The 26300-nt window shown below is 49.1% G+C and overlaps 2 protein-coding genes across 2 annotated transcripts; one reads left to right on the top strand and one right to left on the bottom strand.

The window, feature by feature from the left end:
- The first annotated feature begins 182 nt into the window (after window positions 1-182).
- GNB3 (G protein subunit beta 3) lies at window positions 183-15355 on the top strand. The gene is made up of 9 exons (XM_056848346.1): window positions 183-285; window positions 2223-2261; window positions 2778-2884; window positions 4457-4520; window positions 6676-6838; window positions 9242-9308; window positions 11818-12019; window positions 13467-13683; window positions 15243-15355. The coding sequence occupies exons 1-9, from the start codon at window positions 229-231 to the stop codon at window positions 15347-15349; spliced, it is 1023 nt and encodes a 340-aa protein (XP_056704324.1). The 5' UTR covers window positions 183-228; the 3' UTR covers window positions 15350-15355.
- A 4610-nt stretch (window positions 15356-19965) lies between these two features.
- CDCA3 (cell division cycle associated 3) lies at window positions 19966-25185 on the bottom strand. Its single transcript, XM_056848344.1, has 5 exons — window positions 25066-25185; window positions 24562-24700; window positions 23294-23542; window positions 21597-21715; window positions 19966-20185 (listed from the first exon to the last, which is right to left on the bottom strand). The coding sequence occupies exons 1-5, from the start codon at window positions 25183-25185 to the stop codon at window positions 20039-20041; spliced, it is 774 nt and encodes a 257-aa protein (XP_056704322.1). The 3' UTR covers window positions 19966-20038.
- Window positions 25186-26300: the final 1115 nt, after the last annotated feature.

Genomic DNA, 26300 nt, shown 5'->3' with positions numbered 1-26300 from the left:
CTGGAGATCAGCTGTCATAGCAGGAGATCTCCAGCTAGTACCTGGAGGTTGGCAACCCTATCCTCTACATTGCCTTGCTCTGCTTGGGGGGAAAGGAGGGATAAAAATGTACTAGATGGACATTGAAGAGGTGGTAACTCTGAACCTCAATCTCTCCCTCCCTCTCTCTTTTGATATCCACAGGACCTGAGTGACCAGGAGTGGGACGCCTCCAGCTAGTTGGTCAAGATGGGTGAAATAGAGCAGATGAAGCAGGAGGCGGAGACTCTGAAGAAGCAGATTGAGGTAATGTTGTGCGTTATGGAGGGACCACCTGGATGGGCCCTTCTACAAACCCTCTCCAGACCCTGCTTTGCAGAAGCTGTGGTTCCTCTTCTTGGATGACAGCCAGTGTGGTGTAGTGGTTAGGAGCGGTTGACTCCAATTTGGAGAACCAGGTTTGATTCCCCACTCCTCCATATGAGTGGCGAACTCTGATCTGATTCCCCGCTCCTCCACATAAAGCCAGCTGGGTGACCTTGGGCTTGTCACAGTTCTCTTCGAGCTCTTTCAGCCCCACCTACCTCACAAGGTATCTGTTGTGGGGAGAGGAAGGGAAGGTGATTGTAAGCTGGTTTGATTCTCCTTTCTTTAAAAAGGTAGAGAAAAAGAGGAAAGGAAGGTGATTGTAAGCTGGTTTGATTCTGCTTTTTAAAATAAGGTAGAGAAAATCGGCATATAAAAACCAGCCCCCCCTCTTCCTCCTCCTCCTCCTCCTCCTCCTTCCCTGGAGTCTCAGAATGAAAGAGCCCACATGGTTAAGAAGGGAATTCCCAGGCAATGGGGGTTACCGTATTTGTATTCCCAGCGATGTATTAAGAGTTTGAAAACGTTATAAAAAATACTGTTCACACTTTCTTTGGCCCCTTTAACTGTGAAGACGTCTTCCAACCATTTGTAAGCCATGGTATCAAAAAACCCTTTTAAAGCAATGTTTTTTATAACATTTTCAAACTCTTAATACATCGCTGGGAATACCTAGTGCGGTAACAGCCTATATCTCTACTACAACCCTGTCTTAGTTACATACAAGCCCTGCTGGCCTGGCTTCCACCAAAGAACTCTGGGAATTGTCATTTGGTGAAGGAGTCACGAATTCTCCATTTGTTATCACTTGCTCCATTCTCAGAACTACAACCAGTTAGAACACAAAGCCTAGAAGAAGTGAGGAGCCACCCCTGAATGTCAAGGACATTTTGGCTAACCATTGCTAAGTTCCTCTCCATGGCTATTAATAGCTCCTGGGTGTTACAAAGGGCTAACCTTCAGGATGCATTTCTTCAGGAGCTATCTCCTTCAGGGGCTGTGGCTCAATGGTAGAGCATCAGCTTGGCATGCAGAAGGTCCCAGGTTCAATCCCCAGCATCTCCAGTTAAAGGAACTAGGCAGGTAGGTGATGGGAAAGACCCCTGCCTGAGATCTGGAGAGCCGCTGCCGGTCTGAGTAGACAATACTAACTTTGATGGACCAAGGGTCTGATTCAGTATAAGGCAGCTTCATGTGTTCATGTGTTTCACGTTCACCACTTTGATCAGAGTCCAATGGCAGCTGCTTTAAAAGACTGAGAAACTGGTTTGGCTGATGATCGGTGCCCCACCCAGATCTTTTCCTGAGCCTAAACCCACCCCCCGCCCTGACTTCACTCAGTTTTGAAGCTTATTGGGTGATTTGGGGGCAGTTTGGGGGCTTTCCTGCATTCTCTTTTTCCTCATTTGGCAGTTCCTTTTTCTTTGGGGGTTTTTTTTTGCCTGTGATTTGCTCCCTCTAGCGGTCGATTCGATATCACACTGTTTTTATCAAGAGCAAAAAGCTGCTGCATAAATCAGCAGGGAAATAAGCTAGATTTAATCTTCTGCTGTATTGAATCGACCACTAGAGGGAGCAAAACGGTGTAAAAATACACCGAAGAAACAGGAACTCCGAGATGAGGAAAAAGAGAATGTGGAAAAGTCTTTTGACTTAGCCTACCTTACAAAGTTGTTGTGAGGCTAAAAGGGAAAGAGCCCCTCCTCACATATCATACATGCAGACTTCTTGCAGGATGGATCTGTCCTTGGCTTTAATGAGGCAAAAATAGCTGGAGGGCAGGGAATTTTGGACCTCAAAATCGCAAGAAATCTCCATCCCCCTTCCTACCATTTAACTCCTGCTCTGTCTGTTTCTCTCTCTTTTTTTCTTTGCAGGAAGCTCGGAAAGCTGTTGCTGACACTACACTTACTCAGGTAAAGGGATTGGTAGTACATGGTCACTTCACACCTGGTGGGGTGGGGCTGTGGCTCGGTGGTAGAGCATCTGTCTGACGTGCAGAAGGTCCCAGTTTGAGTCCCTGGCATCTCCAGTTGAAAGGATCAGGTAGGAGGTGATGTGGAAGAACTTCACCTGAGACCCTGGAGAGCCGCTGCCAGTCACTGTAGGCAATACTGATCTTGATGGACCAAGAGGCAGCTTCATGTGTTCATGTGACAGAGTGCATATGAAAAAATGTATCTGGCTTCACTCTCAAAAGTGATTTGTGTGTGTGTGTGTGTGTGTGTGTGTGTGAGAGAGAGAGAGAGAGAGAGAGAGAGAGAGAGAGAGAGAGAGAGAGAGAGAAAGAAAGAAAGAAAGAAAGAAAGAAAGAAAGAAAGAAAGAAAGAAAGAAAGAAAGAAAGAAAGAAAGAAAGAAAGAAAGAAAGAAAGAAAGAAAGAAAGAAAGAAGTTCTTCCTAGGAGTCAAATAAATCTTTTCTCTCTTTGCAGCTTTGCTCTGGGGTAGATGTGATTGGGCGCATACAGATGCGTACACGGCGGACCCTGCGTGGGCACCTGGCCAAGATCTATGCTTGTCACTGGTCCACAGATTCCAAGTATGCAATCACATCCGTTTTCTTCTTTTGCCGGCCCCTTGGAAGTCTAAATTAGGCTGGTAAATCCCGGTTTACCAATGGGGTGGTAGTGAAATCATGTCGGGGGGGGGGGAGTAAAATGAAAATATAAATGCCACAGTCAGCTTGTGAACCTTGAGCATGCTAAGATGTTCAGCATGCTCTTGCATGGGATTTCAATGTGCAGCAAAAATAAATAAATAATCCCCCAACTCTGCTTTAGAAACTCAAATTTCCTCAGAAGCTTTTGCTTGGTTTGCCAGGTGTCTGGTATTGTCCTGAACAGTTCAATTTTTTTGATGGACTGTTTGGGGGGGGGGGCGGGAACTGAGAAATACTGGCTGTATAAACATTTATTGACCCCCATTTCCCCCCATTTGGGGGCCAATAAAGTAGGACCCCCTGACCTAATCTTTACCAAACTTGGGGGTTCGTGTAAGGAAAGGCATCAGCAGCCATGCTGCAAATTTGGTGCCTCTACTTTGAAAAGCAGCCCCCCCCCGAGCCCCACAAAGATTCACCATTGACTATAATGGACCTATTTCAGACCAGAGAATCTTGTGAGAGAAATTTCCCACAATAGCCAATAAGGGAAGGGCGTGGAAACATTTTTGGCTCTATTGCAGTCAATGGGGAATCTTTGCAGGGCTCTGTGAAATCTGCTTGGAGGGGGGCCGCAAGAGCAGGAGGGTTGCCAACCTCCAGGTGGAGCCTGGAGATCTCCCGGAATTACAACAGATCTCCAGAATAGTTTCCCCAGAGAAACTGGCTGCTTTGGAAGGTGGACTCTATGACATTATATCCTGCTGAGGTCCCTTCCATCCCCAAACCCCACTGTCACTTGGCTCCAGCTTTAAACCTCCAGGAATTTCCTTACCTAGAGTTGGCAACCCTACCACTGTTACTGGAAATCTTCTGTGGGATCCATCTCTCTGTACCTTGATGACCCAGAATAATTATATTAATAATAATGGGTGGATCCAGTAATCTAAATCACAGGAGTGCATTGAAAAGGGGCAGAGAAAGGAAGGGACTTTTCTGCCACACTATATCCACTTGATTGTACATAGTGAGAACTTGGCAAGAAAAGGCTATGCGGTGACTGATCTGTAGGTTGAAACACCCTGGTGGGATATCCCTGAGGGAAGGCAGTGGGGTGGGATGAGAAGAAGAGTTGGTTTTATATGCCAACTTTCTTTAACACTTAAGGAAGAATCAAACTGGCTTACAATCAACTTCCCTTCGCCTCCCCACCACAGACACCCTGTGATGTAGGTGGGGCTGAGAGAGCTGTGACTAGCCCAAGGTCACCCAGCTGGCTTCGTGAGTAGGAGTGGGGAAACAAATCCAGTTCATCAGATTAGCCACCACTGCTCATGTGGAGGCGTGGGGAATCAAACCCAGTTCTCCAGATCAGAGTCCACCTCTCTTAACCACTATGCCACGCTGACTCTCAGTGGGGTGGGATGAGCAGGGCCTTCTGCTTTATGAGGTGAGGCCTTCAAGTATCCATCCATGCAGCCATACTAACACGGCTCCGGTCATCTCTCTCAGGCTCTTGGTCAGTGCCTCACAAGATGGGAAGCTCATTGTGTGGGACACATACACAACTAACAAGGTAAGCCAGGGGTTCCTAACCTTGTTGAATTTGTGATGGACGCTTCTGGGAATGGGGTGGTGGGCAAAGCCACAGAAGGCGGCCATGGAAGAGAACCATCACAAAATGGCTGCCCGGGGTCCAATTATAAGTGTTGGGTAGTTCCATGAAATGCTAGAAGGTTCTAAGCTGGTGGTGACCTTTCAAGCTCTATACGGCTTGGGTGAATACCAGGGGTGTGATGCGGAGGCAGGCAATGGCAAACCACCTCTGAACGTCTCTTGCTCTGAAAACCCTACGGGGTGGCCATAGGTCACCTGTGACTCGGCTCACAAACTAACAAACGGCTTGGGGCCAGTATATCTGAAGGATCACTTTATCCCAGATGAACCTACCCATTCACTCCGGTCATCTCGGGAGGCCCTGCTTTGGGTGCCTGCCATCTGATGCTAGACAGGTGGCTTTTATGAATAGGGTTGCCAGGTCTACCTTTGGGGGTGACACAAGGGGTGGGAGGAGCAGGATGTGGTGACATCATCTATGGGAGCTCACCATTAGCCCAGGCTCACTCCTGCCCCTGTTCTTCATCTCTTGTTCTCGCTCAGTGGAACAACAGGAGAAAAATAGGGGAAATGATGTCATTGTGGCTTGTGGCGCTCTAAGAACCCCTTCCCCCGATCTCTATGTTAAAGACGATAGAGATTGGAGAAATTCCTAGAGAGTCACTCAGCATGGTGATGTCATTCCTCCCCGTTTTTTCTCCCACTGCTCCATTGAGCGAGCGGGGTGGGGGTGAAGAATGGGGGCAGGAGTTTACCCAACGAGTATTTTGTGCCGGTTTCTGAAGCACCTCATGCTCCAGTGAGGGGGAGGAAAGCCAGGACTTGATTCTTTGCTTTGTGAGAAAGGGTGTGCATATCAATAAAATGAAATTTTTAAAAGCCCATAAAATACCTTTTTGGTATTTTTTTTTTGGTGTTTTTTTAACCGGTATGGAAAAAAGGCGGCAATAAAGGGAGCTGAAAAAGTGGATCCCAAATAATGCTGAATATTTTTCAGCATTATTCAGGGCACTTTGGGCCGCCACCATTCCCCCCCCCCACCTTCCCTCTTCCCTCCCCCCTTATTTACCTGCCTCTGACAGAAATCTCCCCCAGCTGCTTTTCCGGGCTCCAGAGAAATGGCAGGGAGTGGATTTCTTTCAGATCTGCCTCCCCCTGGCCTTCTCTGGACCACAGAGAAGGCCAGTGGGGCGGATCTGAAAGATTTGGGGTTTTTCTGGTATTTTGTGGGGTTGGGTTTATTAACCTGAAAATTTTCAAAATTTCTGGGTTTGATAAACCCCCCAAAAAACCAAAACAAGAAATGGTGCACACCCCTAGCAGCTTTTGGGAAGAAGCAAGGGGATGCCAGGAAATAAACAGGTGGGTGCCGTGGTGCACTGGAGACTACAGAAGTAAGCAATGAATGAATGGACAGAAACACCAATTGTCAGCGAGGCTAGAATGAAGAGGATGGCATCCCCCTTATTACTGAGACCCGCTCTGAGCCCGGCTTGCTGGGAACGGGGTGGGCTGTAAATGTGAAGTAATAAATAAATAATAAATAAACAGAGCCAAACTTTGCTTTGAATGGGGTTGCCAACCTCCATGCGGGGCCTAGAGATCTCCTGGAATTAGAACTGATCTCCAGATTACTGAGATCAGTTCCCCAGGAGAAAACGGCTGTTTTGGAAGGTGGATTCTTTATAGGGTTGCCAGGTCCCTCTTTGCCACCAGTGGGAGGTTTTGGGGGTGGAGCCTAAGGAGGGCGGGGTTTGGGGAGGGGAGAGACCTCAATGCCATAGAGTCCAATGGCCAAAGCGGCCATTTTCTCCAGGGGAACTGATCTCTGTTGCCTGGAGATCAGTTGTAATTCCAGGAGATCTCCAGCTAGTACCTGGAGGTTGGCAACCCTAACTCTATAATATTATACCCTGCTGAGGTTCTTCGCCTCCCCAAACCCTGCCCTCCCCAGGCTCCACCTCCAAAATCTCTGGGAATTTCCCAGCTCGGAGCTGGCAACCCTGCTACAAATCTCCAGGCATTCCCCAGCTCCAGAGTTGGCAACCGCCGCCTCAAGGTCCTGGTGGAATCCCAGACCATCTGAGGATTCCTCTCCCCTCCTCTGTCCCCAGATCCATGCCATCCCTCTCCGCTCCTCCTGGGTCATGACCTGTGCCTACGCCCCATCTGGGAACTTTGTGGCCTGCGGAGGTCTTGACAACGTGTGCTCCATCTACAACCTCAAAAGTCGCGAAGGGACGGTGAAAGTCAGCCGGGAGCTCTCGGCCCACTCAGGTCAGTGACTTCGCGCCTCGGTCTTCACCCTCTGCAGAGCTGCCCTCTCCCGGAAGCGCAGCAAACTAAACCTAAAATGTGGGGCTAGGCGCAGAATTCAGCTCCCTGAGATTTCAGCTTTCATTTGTATAAAATAAGCAAGTTTCTTCTCCTTAGTATCGTGAAGACATTTTCGAAAACATGGGAACTCTTTGTTTGCATAAGAGATATGTATACCATTTCTGCATTCCAGGCAGTTTACAGATTTTGGGGGGTGGGGAATTAATGAAAACATCAAAACAGTAAGCTATTTATTTAGTTCATTTATGCCCCCTGCCTTTGTCCCCAAGGGAGCCAAAGTCACCTGAATCATTCTCTTCTCCTCTATTTTTATTCTCACAACCACCCTGTGAGGTAGGTTAGGTTAAGAGTGTGTTGCTCGCCCAAGCTCACACAGAAAACTTTTATGGATAGGGTTGCCAGGTCCCCTCTCACCACCAGTGGGAGCTTCATTGTGGTGGGGCTGCGATCGGTGGAATAACGTCACTTCTGGGCTTACCCTGGAAGTGACGGGGATGGTCTAGCACATTCCTCCAAAAACTCTATGGTAAACTCAAAAGTGATGTTAATTGCCCCCCTTTTCAGCTGGCCTGCTTCTGCTCATCAGCCAGCTGAGGGGCAGCGGGCAACCCCCTTAACTGATGGGCAATTGCCTGCCATTACCTGGTATCTGGCAACCCCATTTATGGAAGAGTGGGGATTCGAACCTGTGCCTCTGAGATCTTAATCCTTGACTATTAGCAGGAGCTACACAGAGCATGCATATTACTCCCATTCTGCGGACACTCCATTGGCTGCCCATTTGTTACTGGGCTCAGTTTAAGGTATTGACGATCACATACAAAGCCCTTGACGATCTTGGCCCCTCTTATTTGGGGGGGCACCCCTCCCCTTATTAGGGTTGCCAACCTCCAGGTGGTCTGCAACGGAGTCTCCAGTACAAAAGTAGCAAAAAATTCTTATTGGTGCTTACATCAACAATACAAGAGTGAAAGATACATATAAGAACAATCAAAGTTATGTACAGTATGTACAATCTAAGTAAGGTGCAGTCTCAATGCACCAATTGCCATGTTCTTTCAAGTAAATGTTGTATTTTCTTCAAAAAGTCCAATAGTAGGTACTATCCCAAAAGCACACTTTTTGGGAAAAGGTGGGGGACGGCCGTTTCAAATCTTTTCTTCGGCCCCAAACAGTAAACATATCCAAATCGTACCCAATAGTAAAATCTTCCACTCTGTTCTCAGTTACCCGAGGGATACTCTAAAGTGAAGCCGAGTTTGGACTCTGTGGCATTGAAGCCCCTTCCCAAACCCCGCCCTCCTCAGGCTCCACCCCCAAAACCTCCTGCCGGCGGTGAAGAGGGACCTGGCAACCCTACCCCTCATGCTCCACCATGACAGCCCCCGCTCATGTCAGCAGGGGCTTCTGCAGCTGCCAAGCTGCCAAAGGACAAAGTCAACAACTGCCCGTTCATGTGCTTTCTCCATTATGGCTCCCGTCTTGTGGAACGGCCTGCCCGAGGAGGTCAGGAAAGCTCCCGGTCTCCTGGCCTTCCGCAAACTATGCAAAACTGAACTATTAAAGAGGGCTTTTCTGCGCAGGTAATAGGGCTGCGCTGTACAAAACTGTTCACAAGCTTATTTGGATAAATGTCTGGGAATGTGGTCTACACTGCCCACGTATAGCTTTATTTTAAGTAGGATCCTATTATGCAATTTCTATACCGCTTAATGTGTCAGGTTAATACTTTCGCTATGCTTTAGTTCTTTCTGGGGCTTCCAGACTTCTTAAATCCTAATCCGTTCTTTATCGACTGGCCCATTTTGTTGAATGTATCGACTCCCTGTGTGTAATCCAACTTGAGTCCCTGTGGGGAAGGCAGACTATAAATAAGGCAAATAATAATAATTTTTAAACCCCAACACTCTAATCACTGGGGAGGGGCTGTGGCTCAGTGGTAGAGCAGAAGGTCCCAGGTTCAATCCCTGGCATCTCCAGTTAAAGGGACCAGGCAAGTAGGTGAGGTGAAGGAAGACCTCTGCCTGAGACCCTGGAGAGACGCTGCCGGTCTGAGTAGACAATACTGACTCTGAGGGACCTTGATGGTCTGATTCAGTAGAAGGCAGCATCATGTGTTCATGTGTTCACGCTGGTGGTGACTAGTCTCCCAAAAAGTCTGTCGGTAAAAACGAACCTCGCTATGTGTTGCAAAACCGAACGGCCTGACATAACCTGAGCCAAAGTCGAGCTGAAATCCGGTTCGAAGTTTGCATCGTGTAAAAACTCAGCCCTGGAGCAGCGGTCCTTACCTCCTTTGGAAGCCAGTTTCCCACCCTCCGTTCCCTTCTTTCTTCCGCGCAGGTTATCTCTCTTGCTGCCGATTCCTGGATGACAACACCATCGTGACTAGCTCTGGGGACACCACATGGTGAGTGACTCTGGTCATTTATGCGTGGGAGTTTGACCTGAGCTTCGTTGCCCGCTGGACCCACACCTTCCAGTTGGGAATCGATGCACCAGCCGTCTCCAAGCTCAGATCAAGTCCCCGCCCCTTTAAATGCTGCTTTGTAATTGGCTTACTTTGTAGTGCTTACTGTGAGAGAAAATCCTCCCCTCTAACCCAACCGCCAAATAAAAAAGCGTTTTAAGGAGAAAAAACAAAAAACGGAGCAATCTGAAAGGAGAGGGGGAGAAATCCAAACCTCGCTTTTAAAAATACATTCTTCTGCTCAGAAAGAGCTCCCAGGAAGCAGGAAGCATTTGAATCCCCACCTCTTTATACACTGCTTTGTAATTGGCTGCATGCTTTCTGTGAGAGAAACCAAGCTTGCATGTCCTGCGCTTTGCCTTATGCATGGGGATTTCACCCAGGCTGAGCTCAGGGGAGAGGGAAGAGTCGGGTTAACAGAGGGACGGGAAGTCCTGAGATGTGTGAGGGCTGGCAGTGAGGTCATCTCTAATGGAAGGAAAACTCATGCATAACTCCAAGGAACAATTGAGACAGACCAGGGGGGAACGTGAAAGTACCCATGCGTAAACGACCCCTCTCTCTGTCATTATATCAGCTCCCCTTGGAGCATCCTACATACAAAGTTGGATTTCCTACTCAAGGTAAGCTGACAGCCAAAAGATTCACCAGTAGGGTTGCCGACAATCAGGTGGGCTTGGAGATCTCCCAGAATTACAACTGATCTCCGGGCTACAGAGATAGCTTCCCGTGGGGAAAACAGCCACTCTGGAATGAGCACTCTATGGCAATATGCCCTGCTAAGGTCCCTCCCCAAACCCTGCCCTCCCCAGGCTCTACCCCCAAATCACCAGGAATTTCCTAATCAAAAATTGACCACCCCATCCACCACCAGTTTTCCAGTCAGCTCTGCTCCTTGATCTATGAGACTCGGCTAGGGTTGCCGGCCTCCAGGTGGTGGCTGGAGATCTCCTGCTAGTACAACTGATCCCCAAGCGACAGAGATCAGTTCCTAAGATTGCCAGGTCCCTCTTCGCCACTGGCAGGAGGTTTTTGGGGCAGAGCCTGGGAAGGGTGGGGTTCGGGGAGGGGAGGGGCTCCAATGCCATAGAGTCCAATGGCCAAAGCGGCCATTTTCTCCAAGGGAACCAGTCTCCATCAGCTGGAGATCAGTAGTAATAGCAGGAGATCTCTAGCTAGTACCTGGAGGTTGGCAACCCTACCGTGACTATATGTCACACCTCCGGGGTGCCTTGGAAATTTGTGTCTTAATTTATGGTTTTTAGCGGGCTTTTTAAAAATGCTGTTTTAATTGTTTTATCTTGTTTTACTGTATGTTATATTGCTTGTGAGCCGCTCTGAGCCCGGCCTTGGCTGAGGTGAGCGGGGTAGAAATTTAATAAAATGAATTAATTAATTAATTCAACAATAGTAGCAGCAGTAGTAGTGGGGCCAGCTGTGATTGGAAGCCCAAGGCCACTCCTGTGTGCTCTCAACAGAGTGTACTCTCAATGGGCAGGGCCGTAGCTCAGTGGTAGAGCATCTGCTTGGCATGCAGAAGGTCCCAGGTTCAATCCCCGGCATCTCCAGTTAAAGCAGGGGTGGGGGACCTTTTTTCCGCCAACTGCCATTTGGATATTTATAACATCATTTGCAGGCCATACAAAATTATCAACTTAAAAATTAGCCGACCAAACCCCAAGCAGGCAGCTGCCCCAGATGACACCCCCCTAGTGTGGGCAAGCAGGCAGGCATCCAACCGGTGGCACATTCACCCATCTTGTGGCACAGGATGGTCTATTGCACCAGCCAGGCGTAGCCATCTACCACACACCGGAGTTGCTCCTGCTCCGCATGGTCGGGGCCTGATTCTACTCCTACTACCTCTGCCTGCAGGGATGAAATGAGGACACACTGGCTAAGAACTCACACACACACATACGCGCATTCTGGCCCTGCCCCCTTTAACCCCTCCATTGTCGCCACTTCTGCCCCCAGCCCTCTTGTAGTACAGAGGGAATATGTTTCTCCACGGCCCCGGTGGGAAAGGGTTAACACAGTTTATTGGGCGGTCCTAGCAGCTCCATAGCTTAACGACTCTTCTGCAAGGGGGAAAAAAGGTTCCTTTTCTCAGCAAAACAAACTCACGTCTGCCTTGAATAGAGGCTATTCCTGTCCACGGGACGGGGCGGATCGCCAGTCTTAGATCCTTCTGAGCTAGAGATCTGCCAGGACCCACAAAGGGCCGGACCAAATGATTTCATGGGCCTTAATTGGCCCCTGGGTCTGACGTTCCCCACCCCTGAGTTAAGGAGACCGGGCAAGTAGGTGATGTGAAGGCCCTCTGCCTGAGACCCTGGAAAGCCGCTGCTGGTCTGAGTAGACCATACTGACTTTGATGGACCGAGGGTCTGATTCAGCATGAGGCAGCTTCGTGTGTCCGTGTGTTCACCATGCCTGTGCCTTGCAGCATCCTCTGGGACATTGAGACAGGAATGCAGAAGACCACCTTCGTCGGTCACACCGGAGACTGCATGAGTCTGGCCGTCGCTCCCGACAACAACCTGTTCATCTCCGGAGCCTGCGATGCCACGGCCAAACTGTGGGATATCCGGGAGCAAGCTTGCCGTCAGACATTATCAGGCCACGAGTCGGATATCAACGCCATCAACGTATGTCTCTTCAGGGGAACGGGGTCCAATGGTGGCGGGCAAGCCAGTACTTTGAGGCAGAGGTCCAGGGCTCTGCCTCTGAAGGGACTCCCCCCCCAATACACATTGGAATCAGCACAATGTGGGTTCCTTCTGTACTGAATGGTAGAATGCTCAGTGGTAGAGCATCCGCTCGGCATGCAGAAGGTCCCAGGTTCAATCCCCAGCATCTCCATTTAAAGGGACTAGGCGAGTAGGTGATGTGAAAGACCTCCGCCTGAGACCCTGGAGAACCGCTGCCGGTCTGAGTAGACAGTACTGACTTTGATGGACCAAGGGTCTGATTCAGTATAAGGCAGCTTCATGTGTTCATGTGTTCAAGGTTGTTGCAGGTTGATTCTGTGCTTTGCCTTCTGTGCATTGCCATCTATAGGGTAGGAGCCCCCCAAAACCATTATCCAGATTATAAAATGCCTTAACTGCACCATTTGTGGGAGGAGATTTAAGGCCAGTCTTGACCTGGATGACCCAGGCTAGCCTGGTCTCATCAGATCTCAGAAGCTAAGAGAGGTCGTCCCTGGTTAGTACTTGGATGGGAGACCAGCAAAGAAGTCCTGGGTCGCTATGCAGAGACAGGCAGCGGCAAACCAACTCTGAATTCTCTTGATAACCCTACGGGGTCACCTTAAATTGGTTGTGTCTGGATGGCACTTTTCTCTGCTTCCACTCCACGCCAGAAATATATACAGGTAAAGGTAGTCCCCTGTGCAAGCACCACATCATTGCTTTTTAAAAACAATAATTTTATTTTCAACAACATAAAGCACAACATACAGAACATACAACATATATATTTAGTAACATAGTTTTACACATCCTAGACAAGATATATATGTATGCATATAAGTCTGAAGTTGGTCAGCCTACTTTAAAAAATATAATTGAAGGTATATAAACTTATTTCTAAACAATTTTAGACAATGAAATAACCTAATATATTTCTAATTATAAATCAGAAAAGCATTTACTGGATCTTGTGGTCATTCCAGACACAAGGGGTGATGTCACATCCCAGCATTGACTAGGCAGACTTTGTATATGGGGTGGTTTGCCCTTGCCTTCCCCATTCGTCTACACTTGACCCCCAGCAAGCTGGGTCCTCATTTTACCAACCTCGGAAGGATGGAAGGCTGAGTCAACCTTGAGCCGGCTACCTGAAACCGACTTCTGTCGGGAAATACCTGGAGATTTAGGGGGTCGGAGCCTGAGGAGGGCGGGGTTTGGGGAGGGACTTCCGTTGGGATCAAATTCAGATCGTGAGCAGAGCTTTTGACTGCAGTATTGCAGCTGACCACTCTGCGCCACGGTGCTCTTCAGAAATATATCCCAGGGCTGAAATAGTTGGGGGAAGAAGGCAGAGGAGGCCCCGAGGATGTGAGGTGACCCTTGTCTATCTGGTTCCGCTCAGTTCTTCCCCAACGGTGACGCCATCTGCACCGGGTCGGACGATGCCACCTGCCGCCTCTTCGACATCCGGTCGGACCAGCAGCTCATGGTCTACTCGCACGAGAGCATCATCTGCGGAATTACCTCCGTCTCGTTCTCCCGCAGCGGGCGCCTCCTGATGGCTGGCTATGACGACTTCAACTGCAACATCTGGGACACGCTCAAAGCAGAGCGTGTGGGTGAGTGAACCAAGCCCCGCGGTTCTGGCCTTGCCGGCGGCCCTTTGGGTACCCTGAGGTCAGCTTTAGAGACTCCACTGTTCTCCGTTGCAGAAGATACAACTTCCCCTTTCCAAGATCAACAGCCTGGTTGAAACGTAAACGAAACCAACCTCGTGTTGTCCAGATAGGCCCTTGGCCTGGCTTGTGTATCACTCCCAATTTACACAACCAGCTGGACTCCGGAAATAGAGAAAAAGGTGTTTTTTTTTTTTTTTAAATGCTTTATTCAAATAAAGGTGAAGTCAGGGTTTAAACACCCGAATTCCAATGTACACCCACCCTCTCAGGTCTTTTGTACAACATTCACAAAAGGATAGGGTTGCCAACCTCCTGGTACTAGTCAGCAAAAATACCAGTACAAGGCCCATATAATAAATATATGTATATATTGAAAAAAATCATATAACGTGAAATGTGACAGTGCAAAGTACACTTACACAAAATATACAAAATAATATTGCATATACATCAAGAACATACACAAACTACTACAATTTATAGAATTTTTCTTCACAGTATGATCATGGAATGACCTATCCTAGAAAGTTCCTTAAAGTTCCTTATTATTATTCTTTTTCTTCTTTATAAGATTTCTTCACAACATAAGGCCATTAAGGCTCCCAAACATGAGATTTCTTCATCAGAAATGCCAGGTGAAACTGACAGAATAGTAGGAATAGGAACGTTTTCCGGATTAATTAACGTTTTCGCCACTAGGTGGCTTCTTCAGCCTAACGTAGCAAAAGAACTACCTCAATAAATATTCTTTATAGTCCAGTTCACTAGAAACCTTTACTCATATAGTAGCTGGAGATCTCCTGCTATTACAACAGATCGCCAGCCGATATAATTCAGTTCACCTGGAGAAAATGGCCGCTTGGGCAATTGGACACTATGGCGTTGAAGTCCCTCCCCCTCCTCAAACCCCGCCCTCCTCAGACTCCGCCCCAAAAACCTCCCGCCGGTGGTGAAGAGGGAGATGGCAACCCTACTCTGCCTCCTGCAGCAGCCATTTTGAGGTTTTCTCAGCCTTCTCCAGCAGCCATTTTGTGATTGTGCACAGCCACCAGTGGCAGAATTCTAAGGGCACCTGCAAGTTCAAAAATGTTCGGGACGCCTGGCTTACACATCATTACACTTGCTGTCTTGATTAACAGGCTTTTGTTTTCCAATTTAACAACTAGCCCCTCTCCTTTCCGCCCCTGGTGTAGTGGTTAAGAGCAGTGGTTTGGAGCGATGGACTCTGATCTGGAGAACCGGGTTCGATTCCCCACTCCTCCACAGGAGCGGCGGAGGCTGATCTGGTGACCTGGATTTCTCTCCCCACTCCTACACATGAAGCCAGCTGGGTGACCTTGGGCAAGTCACAGCTCTCTGAGCTCTCTCAGCCCCACCTACCTCACAGGGTGTCTGTTGTGGGGAGGGGAGGGAAGGTGATTGTAAGCCGGTTTGAGTCTCCCTTAAGTGGTGGAGAAAGTCGGCATATAAAAAAACCAACTCTTCTTCTTCTTACTTAGGAATCCTGTCCGGACATGACAACCGGGTCAGCTGTCTGGGGGTGACCGCAGATGGCATGGCCGTAGCCACCGGCTCCTGGGACAGCTTCCTGAAAGTCTGGAATTGAAGACGGGCGCAGAGCGGCTGGAAGCTGCAGGGAGCCCTCGGAGGGGTTCGCCGTTCACACCGAGTCCCCCTGGCATTTCGGCTCGTTTCTGTGCAGGCTTACAGAATCCACCAGACACTTCACGACTTAAAAAGGAGAAGCTCAGGGAAAGAGTCCACACCAGGCAAGCTTCCCCGCCACTCTTCCTTTTCGTCCCCTCGCCTCGAAAGCTCCGGTCTTGCCGCAAGAGGTTGCAGGTCCCCGTCCCCACCCCCCAAATGGGACTGCTTCAATGGAAAGGCATTCCCCCACCCCACTCACTCTTCCTTCACTTTAAAGCACAGAAAACTCTCGCGATATCCTAATAGCTTTCTCTGCAGAGGAGCTCGAATACCATCCTCGATCACACCTCCCGCCCCAGTGTCCCCTGCGACCCTCCAAAATTTATTTCACCCCTCCCAAAGGGCTCTCAGATGCAACTACGCTGTAGATTTTCACCCAGCACGCATGGCAAAATCCCAGGTACGGAAGAAAGAGCTTTACCTCGCACACAGGACTCTGCACTGCTCTTTATTCACTTTTTATCGCAGTTCAGAGAAGGAAGAGTTAAGTTAGTTCACTGCTTTAATCTATGCACTGTAAGAGGGAGAGTTCGGGGTCCCGGTTTGGGGAATTTTAATATGTAATCCTATTTATTGTCTGTCTGTAGCCCCCCACCCCCTTTCCACACCTCCCTCCCGTTCCTCGCCCACAAGGTATTGTGCACTTTCCCCCTGCGTGTCGTCCTTTAGGTTCCCCTGAGCCATTGCTTTGAGATGTAACTGTATCATAAGGAGTTTTATAGCCCAGGCAAAATAAAAGCGACTACTCAGATTAGAAAGACTCTCTCTCCCTCTCGCTGTATATGTATATATACACAAACACACGCACACACAGAATGACAGCGAACTGTTCCTGTTGGCAGCAGAGGATTGGACTCGCAATAATAGGTTTAAATTGCAGGCAGAAAGGTGTGTGTGTTAAGTGCCGTCAAATCGCTTCCGACTCATGGCGACCCTATGAATCAAAGTCCTCCAAAATGTCCTATCTTTGACAGCCTTGCTCAGGTCTTGCAAATTGAGGGCTGTGGCTTCCTTTATCGAGTCCATCCATCTCTTGTTGGGTCTTCCTCTTTTCCTGCTGCCCTCCACTTTTCCTAGCATGATTGTCTTTTCCAGTGAGTCTTGTCTTCTCATAATATGACCAAAATACACTAGCTTCATTGGTTCTCGTAGGTTATCCGGACTGTGTAACCGTGGTCTTGGTATTTTCTTTCCTGACGTTTCGCCAGCAGCTGTGGCCGGCATCTTCAACTATTTTGTCAGATTGCACAGAGAAGCCATTGAAATTCATAAACATCAGCACAACTTTAACAGAAAAGAAGAGTTTAAGAATGAATAAGGCTTGGCTTCCTGTCTTGAAAACCTCCAGACTAACAAAGACTGCAGTCAACAATAGCCATGCAGATTAGCTTTGGATTCCACACATTAACAGATCACTTCAGGATACAATGGTTCCATATTAACATACCACACCCTCATTAGCACTATCTTGATACTTACAGGACAATGATTAGCACATTACCTTTGATACTTTTTGCAGGACAATGATTCAGCTCAAACCCAACCCCTTTCTGACTATATATTACTCTTCCTACACACTTGACACTGAGAGACACTGTCCTTCAGTGTTACTCCTCTGAAGATGCCGGCCACAGCTGCTGGCGAAACGTCAGGAAAGAAAATACCAAGACCACGGTTACACAACCCGGATAACCTACGAGAACCAATGAACTCTGACCGTGAAAGCCTTCGACAATGCTAGCTTCAGTTTAGTCATTTTAGCTTTTATGGGTAGTTCAGGCTTGATTTAATCTATAACCCACTGATTTGTTTTTTTGGCGGTCCAGGGTATCCGTAACACTCTCCTCCAACGCCACATTTCAAAGGAATCTACTTTCTTCCTATCAGCTTTTTTCAACGTCCAGCTTTTACACCCATACATAGTAATAGGGAATACGATGGCATGAATTAACTTAATCTTGGTGGCCCGTGACACATCCTTACACTTCAGAATCTTTTCTAGCTCCTTCATCGCTGCCCTTCCCAGTCTCAACCTCCTTCTGATTTCTTGGCTGCAGCCTCCCTTTTGGTTGATGGTGGAGCCAAGGAATAGAAAGTCTTCAACAATTTCAATGTCCTCATTGTCAACCTTAAAGTTGTGTAATTCTCCTGTCGTCATTACTTTTGTCTTCTTGATGTTCAGCTGTAGTCCTGCTTTGGCACTTTCTCTTTTAACTTTCAGCAGAAAGGCACGAAGGTACTGGCTGGATATTAGGAAAAATATTTTTACAGTAAGAGTTGTTCGACAGTGGGATCGGCTGCCTGGGGAGGTGGTGAGCTCCTCCTCACTGGCAGTCTTCAAGCAGAGGCTGGACAAGCACTTGTCAGGGATGCTCTAGGCTGATCCTGCATTAAGCAAGGGGTTGGACTATATGGCCTCTATGGCCCCTTCCAACTCTACGGTTCTATGATTCTATGAAGGCAAAATACTAATATAAGCATAGAGCATTAGATGGATCACATGACCACACATGAACACATGAAGCTGCCTTCTACTGAATCAGATCCTTGGTCCATCAAAGTCAGTACTGTCTACTCAGACCAGTGGCAGCTCTCCAGGGTCTCAGGCAGAGGTCTTTCGCATCACCTACTTGCCTGGTCCCTTTAACTGGAGATGCCAGGGATTGAACCTGGGACCTTCTGCATGCCAAGCAGAAGCTCTACCACTGAGCCACAGCCCCTCAGATACAGAGGTGATCAAAGAAGATGGTTTGCTGTCAATCAGGAGGAAGCTGTTCAAAAACCAGACGGGGGGAGAGAAAGAGGGCATTGTGAGATGGACAGAGGCCAGAGCTCCCCCGTTAATCTTTCAGGACCCTGGACAGCTCAGGAATAGAAGAGCCACAAACCAGAAGGAAGGTTTATAATCATTTATTAAATTTACTTAATTTGTACTCCCATCTTTCTCCCCAATGGGGACCCAAAGCAAATTACATTGTTCTCCTCCATTTCATCTTCACAACAACCCTGTGGGTTGGGCTCAGAGTGTATGAATAGCCCACGGTCACCCAGAGAGCTTCCATGACCCACAAGGATTCAAATCTGGGTGCTTGCTTTCCCATGGTACCCAGGCTGAGGATTCTCTGGACAAGCGCAGAGAGTTGGAGAAGAAATTGCTCCCCCTCAATCTGAATAAAAGCAAAGAGGATTTATACAAAAGAAGAAAAGTTGGTTTTTATGTCAACTTTCTCTACCTTTTAAAGAGAATCAAACTGGCTTACAATCTCCTTCCCTTCCCCACCCCACAACAGACACGTTGTGAGGTAGATGGGGCTGAGAGCGTTCAGGGAGAACTGTGACTAGCCCAAGGTCACCCAGCAGGCTTCATGTGGAGGAGTGAGGAAACCAACCCGGTTCACCAGATTAGAGTCCGCCGCATATGTGTAGGGGTGGGGAATCAAACCCCGTTCTCCAGATCAGAGTCTGCTGCTCTTAACCACTACACCATGCTCTTAAACACTACAGCATCTTGTTTTTTGACCTGGGCCAGTCAGAAGCCTCACATGGCCAAAGCTTCTCCATGTTGCTGTCTTTCTTGCAACTCAGGCATACTGTCTCTGTACATGGAAGTGCCATTTAGCCATCATGGCAAATGGCCATCAACGGATCTCCAAGTATTTGTATCATCCCTGTTTCATAGAATCATAGAGTTGGAAGAGACCACCAGGGTCATCTAGCCCAACCCCCTGCACAACGCAGGAAATTCACAACTACCTCCCCCCCACACCCCGTGACCCCTACTCCATGCCCAGATGGCCAAGATGCCCTCCCTCTCATCTGCCTAAGGTCATAGAATCAGAAAACATTCAGCACGTAGGTTAGTAGTAAATCAGACTCTGACCCTCAGCTTACTTATTTTGTTGCTTGTTTTTTGGAGGCGGCAGAGAAGAGACGAAGGGAGGTGTTTTTAGAGATGGGTCTTATATAAGTTTTATAGTTTTATTGTTCAATAAAGGACATCTCCCTTTTTCTTGGGTGAAGAAGCTCCTTGTGGACTTGAGGACTGGGCATCCTACCCTGTGGGACTAAACCCCTGGGAACACCTTGAGTTTGACCATCGGTCCACCCAGAGCCGCCTCTGACTGAAAATAGCTCCCCACAGCCACAAAACTGGATCTCCGAAAGCCCTTTCAACAGACAGGGAACATTATTTATTTCATTTATACCCCACTTTTCTGCCATGAACCCCCCCCCCCCAAAAAAGGGGTCGCCATAGGTCGGCTGCGACTTGAAGGCACTTTACACACACATTAAATACCACAGACAGCTCTTTCTTCATTCCAAAGTGAAATTTATTTACCACAAGACAGAAAACACAGGAGTGGGGGGGGCAACGAGGATATTTCAGAAGAGAGGCACATAAAAGAAATAAGGAAATAGGCGGGAAATGTATACAAAGGCCGCTCCTTCTGTTGCCAGGACAGAATGAGGCAAACGGAAACAGGACGCCAGGGAGGGGAAGACCAGAACGCCCCATTGCCTCCAGCCCCCTCCGCTCTTTAAGGGCTTCTGTCAGCAGCCAGGAGTCCCAGGGGCAGCTGGAAGGAGACTAGTTTTCCACCAGGCGACACTGCTGATTCTCCTTGTTCAAGGCATACCCCCGACCGCAGCTGCCTGCTTTGAGGGCTCGGCCAGAGGGCAACGATCCTTCCTTGCGCTCTCCATGGCTGTCTGCCACTGATGGGTGCCTCTTACTCTGAAATGAGAGTGGTCCGGCATCAGGAGGAATGCATTTGACGTTCACCCTAAAAACCCTCAGCTACAGGGGCGCAGTCCACATTGGCATGGTCCAGATAACCCCAAACCATGGCTTGGTGCTCCATAAGCAGAAGAAGAGTTGGTTTTTATATGCCGACTTTCTCTACCATTTAAGGGAGAGTCAATCACCTTCCCCTCCCCACAACAGTCACCCTGGGAGATAGGTGGGGCTGAGAGAGCTGTGACTAGCCCAAGGTCACCCAGCTGGCTTCATGTGGAGGAGTGGGGAATCAAACCTGGTTCTCCAGATCAGACTCTACTGCCCCAAACCACCGCACTTAATCACTGCACCACCCCTTCCCCCTCCTAACTTCCCTGGCCAGTAACAAACTGGAGTTTGTTGGATCCGAACCAGCAGACAATGGATAGCAGCGGTCCCCCCTCCAACCGCGAATTGCGAGTACACAATCTAGTGTGGTTTGTAATTCTGCTTTGGTGGAGAACCACAAGTCACCTTGGCAACAATGAGGAGAGGAAGGTGTGCGCAAGAATCAGAGCCTAGTTTGTGTGTGTGTGGGGGGGGGGAATCAAGCCACAGGGTGGCATTCTATCCGTGCCAAGGTGCTGCGTGGGAGAGAAAAGAAGAGAGCCTTAAGAACATAAGAAAGGCCATGTTGGATCAGACCGAGGCCCATCAAGCCCAGCAGTCTGTTCACACAGTGGCCAACCAGGGGCATCTAGGAAGCCACAAACGACTGCAGCAGCACCATCCTGCCTGTGTTCCACAGCACCTAATATAGTAGGCATGCTCCTCTGATCCTGGAGGGAATAGGTGTGCAGCATGACTAGGAGCCATTTTGACTAGTAGCCATGGACAGCCCTCTCCTCCATGAACATGTCCGCTCCCTTCTTAAAGCCTTCCAAGTTGGCAGCCATCACCACAACCTGGGGCAGGGAGTTCCACAATTTATCTATGCATTGTGTGAAGAAATACTTCATGTTTTGAATCTCTCACCCTCCAGCTTCAGCAGATGACCCCGCGTTATAGTATTATGAGGGAGAAAAGCTTCTCCCTGTCCGCTCTCTCCAAACCATGCATAATTTTATAGACCTCTATCATGTCTCCCTTTAACTAACTTCTTTCCAAGCTAAGTATTTTCACCTAAGCATTTCAACCACTCCTCACAGGGCAGTTGCTCCAGTCCCCTGATCATTTTGGTTGCTCTTTTCTGCATCCTGCCGCTAAAGGCCTCAAGAAGAGTCCAACAACCACAGCAGGGAAAACCAGTGTGCCAGGAGGGCACAGCCCTTTGCCCCATGGATAACCACTGGAGCAGAACGGGACCCTCTTTTCCCCTTAAACTAACGGCCCCTTTCCATGGCACGCCCCCCCTGCTCAAATGCATCACCTGAGAAACAAGGGAACCAGGGGAATTGTCGTCCTGAAGAACACTGAGAGGAGACCGCCCGGAGCCTGTTGAGACAGCCAGAGTCTTGCCGCTGCCCCTGCGCCTTACTGGCTTGCTCCCTGGGAAAGAAAGAGGCAGAACCTAGATTAGCCCTGGTTAGCCACACATCACTCCTCCCCGGTTCTCCAAGCGGCAGGCCAAGAGCATCAATCTACGCATCGCACATGAACACACGAAGCTGGGTATGTTGAGCCTGGAGAGGAGAAGACAGAGGGGACATGAGAACCATCTTCAAGTACTTGAAGGGCTGTCCTATAGAGGAGGGTGCCGAGTTGTTTTCTGTTGCCCCAGAAGGTCGGACCAGAACCAATGGGTTGAAATTAAATCAGATGAGTTTCCATCTAGACATAAGGAAGAATTTTCTAATCATCAGAGCAGTTCCTCAATGGAACAGGCTTCCTCGGGAGGTGGTGAGCACTCCTGCCCTGGAGGTTTTTAAGCAGAGGCTAGATGGCCATCTGTCAGCAATGCTGATTCTATGACCTTAAGCAGATGATGAGAGGGAGGGCATCTTGGACATCTTCTGGGCGTGGACATCTTCTGGGCGTGTGTGGAGGAGGCAGTTGTGAAATTCCCGCATTGTGCAGGGGGTTGGACTAGACCCTGGTGGTCCCTTCCAACTCTATGATTCTATGCCTTAGACTGAATCAGACTCTTGGTCTATCAAGGTCAGTATTGTCAACTAAGACCGGCAGCAGCTCTCCAGGGTCTCAGGCAGAGGTCTTTCACATCACCCATTTGCCTGGTCCCTTTAACTGGAGATGCCGGGGATTGAACCTGGGACCTTCTGCATGCCAAGCAGATGCTCTACCACTGAGCCAGAGCACCTCACCCCCGCAAAAAAAAAAGTACACACCTGAACATATCAAGCTGCCTTATACTGAATCAGACCTTTGGTTTGTCAAGGTCAGAGTAGAAGCCGTTCTCCAGGGTCTCAGGCAGGGGTCTTTCACATCACCTACTCCCTGTTCCTTTTTAACTGCAGATGCTGGGGATTGAACCGGGGACCTTCTGCATGCCAAGCAGATTTTCTACTACTGAGCCTTGGGTCTCCCCCAATGGGTCACCCTGCCCCTTTGCCCTAGAAATGAGGTCCTTTACCCACAGGCACAAAGCAAATCATCCACTGCGCTTATTTCCCCACCCAGGGACAAGGAGCTGATAAGGGAGGACCAGTCGCCTTGTTTCTGGGTTTGCAAAGGCAGAGGAGCGGCCATCGCTTGTGGCTAGGGTTGCCCCTCTCCAGGTGGTGGCTGGAGATCTCCCGCTTTGGAAAATGGCCGCTTTGGAAGGAAGTCTCTATGGCATTGAAGAAGAGTTGGTTTTTATAGGTCAACTTTCTCTACCACTTAAGGAAGAATCAAACCAGCTTACAATCACCTTCCCTTCCCCAAAACAGATACCCTGTGAGGTAGGTGGGGCTGAGAGAGCTGTAATAGAGCTGTGACTAGCCCAAGGCCACCCAGCTCCAGATTAGCCTCTGCCACTCACGTGTAGTAGGGAATCAAACCCAGTTCTCCAGATCAAAGTCCACCGCTCCAAACCACTGCTCTTAACCTCTACACCATCTGGAGAAAATGGCTGCTTTGGAAGGTGGACCAAAGCTTCGTGTGTTCATGGGACAGCCCAGGCCTCACCTGCAGGCCAACGGGCATCGTTGGGGTTTGCCGCCGCTCTCGGGGCAGCCGCAACGGAAGCGTTCTCGGACGGTTGCTCTTTCCGCCCCTCTTCCCTCCGGGACACTCCCCCAGAGGAAGCCTCCTCAATGACAGAGGCCCCCTCCTGATTCTGGCTTCGATGTGAGGGGTCCTCGGGGAGCGGCCCCTCCTCGGCATCTGTTGCGGCAAAGGCCTCATTGAGCTGCTTCACCAGGTTGTTGATGGTGTCTGGAAGAGAGCCAAGAGCAGAGGTGAGGGTCGGCGTGAGATCTTACACCAGGGAACAAAGGAAATCTACGCAGGGCAGAGTCCTGTTCTGTTGCTATGCAGAAACACAGACTGTGTCAGGGACTCCCTGCAGTGTTGAAGAAGAGGAAGAGTTGGTTTTTATATGCCGACTTTCTCTACCACTTAAGGGAGACTCAAACCGGCTTACAATCACTTTCCCTTCCCCTCCCCACAACAGACCCTGTGATGTAGGTGGGGCTGAGAGAGCTCTAACAGAGCTGTGACTGGCCCAAGGTAATATTAAGGGGGTTAGTATAAAATCAGATGTTGGCAAGCTGCAATTCATATGACATTCAATTGCTTAAACACTGATATAATAGCAATAATAATTAAGGTCAGTAGATTACTAATCTGATAACAGAAATATTATGTATGGCTTTAAAAATATGTCCCCTTTGGAAGCAATGATTTTTTGCATGTATGGGATTGTATGTGTTATATTATTTAATAATAATAAAAAAATTAAAAGAAAAAAAATAAGTGACCAAAAAGAACAGCCACCGAAAATGGGAAATTGGAAAAAAAGCCATTCAGAATTTCATTCACATTTAAGCAGTTGCCAGTGTGAGACACGCTGCATGAAAGGGGTCCTAAGAACCAGGAACTGACCAGGGAAAAGTCACATAAGAGCCCTGCTGGATCAGGCCAGTGGTCTATCCATTCCAGCATCCTGTCTCACACAGTGGCCACCCATTTCCCATAGATGGCCAACAACATGTCATAGAGGCCGAGGCCTTCCCCCGATGTCGCCTCCTGGCACTGGGATTCAGAGGCCTCTGAACGTGGAGGTTCCCTTTAGTCATCATGGCTATAGTAGCCGCCGATAGACCTCTCCCTCCATGACTCTGTTTAATCCCCTTTTAATGCTGTCTATGCCTGTGGCCAATACAAAACTCTGGCAGCGAATTCCACATTTTAATCACTCATTGTGTGAAGTGGTATTTCCTTTTCCCACTAACCGGCCACCACAGCTTTCAAGGGTGTGCGCGAGATGCCAGGCGTCGGGGACCGAGGGTCCAAGTTCAGATTCTGGTCATTGTCTACTGTTCCCTCCTCCTTGGAATCCGCCTGGGGACTCCCCTGCGGGGAGTTCTCCACCTAAAAAGAAATAACAGTTATTTTTTATATACCAATTTTCTCTACCATTTAAGGAAGAATCAAACCAGCTTACAATCACCTTTCCTTCCCCACAACAGACACTCTATGAGAGGAAGGGCTGAGAGAGCTGTGACTAGCCCAAGGTCACCCAGCTGGCTTCATGTAGAGGAGCGGGGAAACAAACCCGGTTCTCCAGATCAGAGTCCACTGCTCCAAACCACCGCTCTTAACCACTACACCACGCTGGATAACAAGGCACCCGAGGGACCAAGACTAGTGTACTAGATATGGGGGGAAGCCCAGCACTAAGCCACACCACTGTATAGCACAAGTGAGCCCTTTGGCTCAAAGGACTGGGATAATACCTCTATGGGGGTTCTCAGGATCCCAGCCGTAGGGGAGCGTGGATCACTGACATGCGCCAGGTGCTTGTTCAGCAGCGGCTTGGAGGTGGGAGTCGCTGGGGTGCTCTCGGAAGCCCCCATGCCAGTGAGTGGGGAACACGGAGCCTGCGCAAAGCCAGAGGCCGCCACAGATGAGGGGTTCTGAGGAAAAAAGAATCAGTTTGTAGTCTTACAGCTCAAGAAAAACACACAAACACACATGAAGCTGCCTTCTACTGAACAGACCCTTGGTCCATCAAAGTCAGTATTATCTACTCGGACCAGCAGGGGCTCTCCAGGGTCTCAGGCAGAGGTCTTTCACATCACCTACTTGCCTGATCCCTTGAACTGGAGATGCCGGGGATTGAAGCTGGGACCTTCTGCATGCCAAGCAGATGCTCTGCCACTGAGCCATGAACCTTCTCTATGGAGCTGCCTTCTACTGAACCCAACCCTCGGTCCATCCAAGTCAGTATTGTCTACTTGGACCAGCAGCGGGTCTCCAGGGTCTCAGGCAGAGGTCTTTCACATCACCTACTTGCCTGGTCCCTTGAACTGGAGATGCCAGGGATTGAAACTGGGACGTTCTGTGTGCCAAGCAGAGGCTCTACCATTGAGCCACAGCCTCTTCCCTAAAGGAAGAGTATAATTAAAGAGTATATGACGCTGCCTTATACTGAACCCGACCCTCGGTCCATCCAAGTCAGTATTGTCTACTCCAGGGGTGGGGAACCTTTTTTCCGCTAAGGGCCATTTGGATATTTATAACATCATTTGTGGGCCATACAAAATTATCAACTTAACTCCCCCGCCCCGCCGGGCATTCTGGCCCCTTTAACCCCTCCATGTCACCACTTCTGCCCCCAGCCCTCTTGTAGTACAGAGGGAATATGTTTCTCCACTGCCCGGGTGGGAAAGGGTTAACACAGTTTCTTGGGCAGTCCTACCAGCTCCATCGCTAATGACTCTTCTGCAAGGGGGAAAATAGGTTCCTTTTCTCGGCAAGACAAACTCACATCCCCCTTGAATAGAGGCTATTCCTGTCCGCAGGAGGGGGCAGATCGCCAGTCTTAGATCCTTCTGAGCTAGAGATCTGCCAGGACCCACGAAGGGCCAGACCTAATGATTTCGCGGGCCTTAAACGGCCCCTGGGCCTGACGTTCCCCACCCCTGGTCTACTCGGACCAGCAGCGGCTCTCCAGGGTCTCAGGCAGAGG

This window comes from Euleptes europaea, chromosome 4 (genome assembly GCF_029931775.1).
Source record: "Euleptes europaea isolate rEulEur1 chromosome 4, rEulEur1.hap1, whole genome shotgun sequence".
Classification (NCBI taxonomy): domain Eukaryota; kingdom Metazoa; phylum Chordata; class Lepidosauria; order Squamata; family Sphaerodactylidae; genus Euleptes; species Euleptes europaea.
Note: the sequence above shows the minus strand (reverse complement) of the source record. Positions and strands in the feature narration are given on the sequence as shown.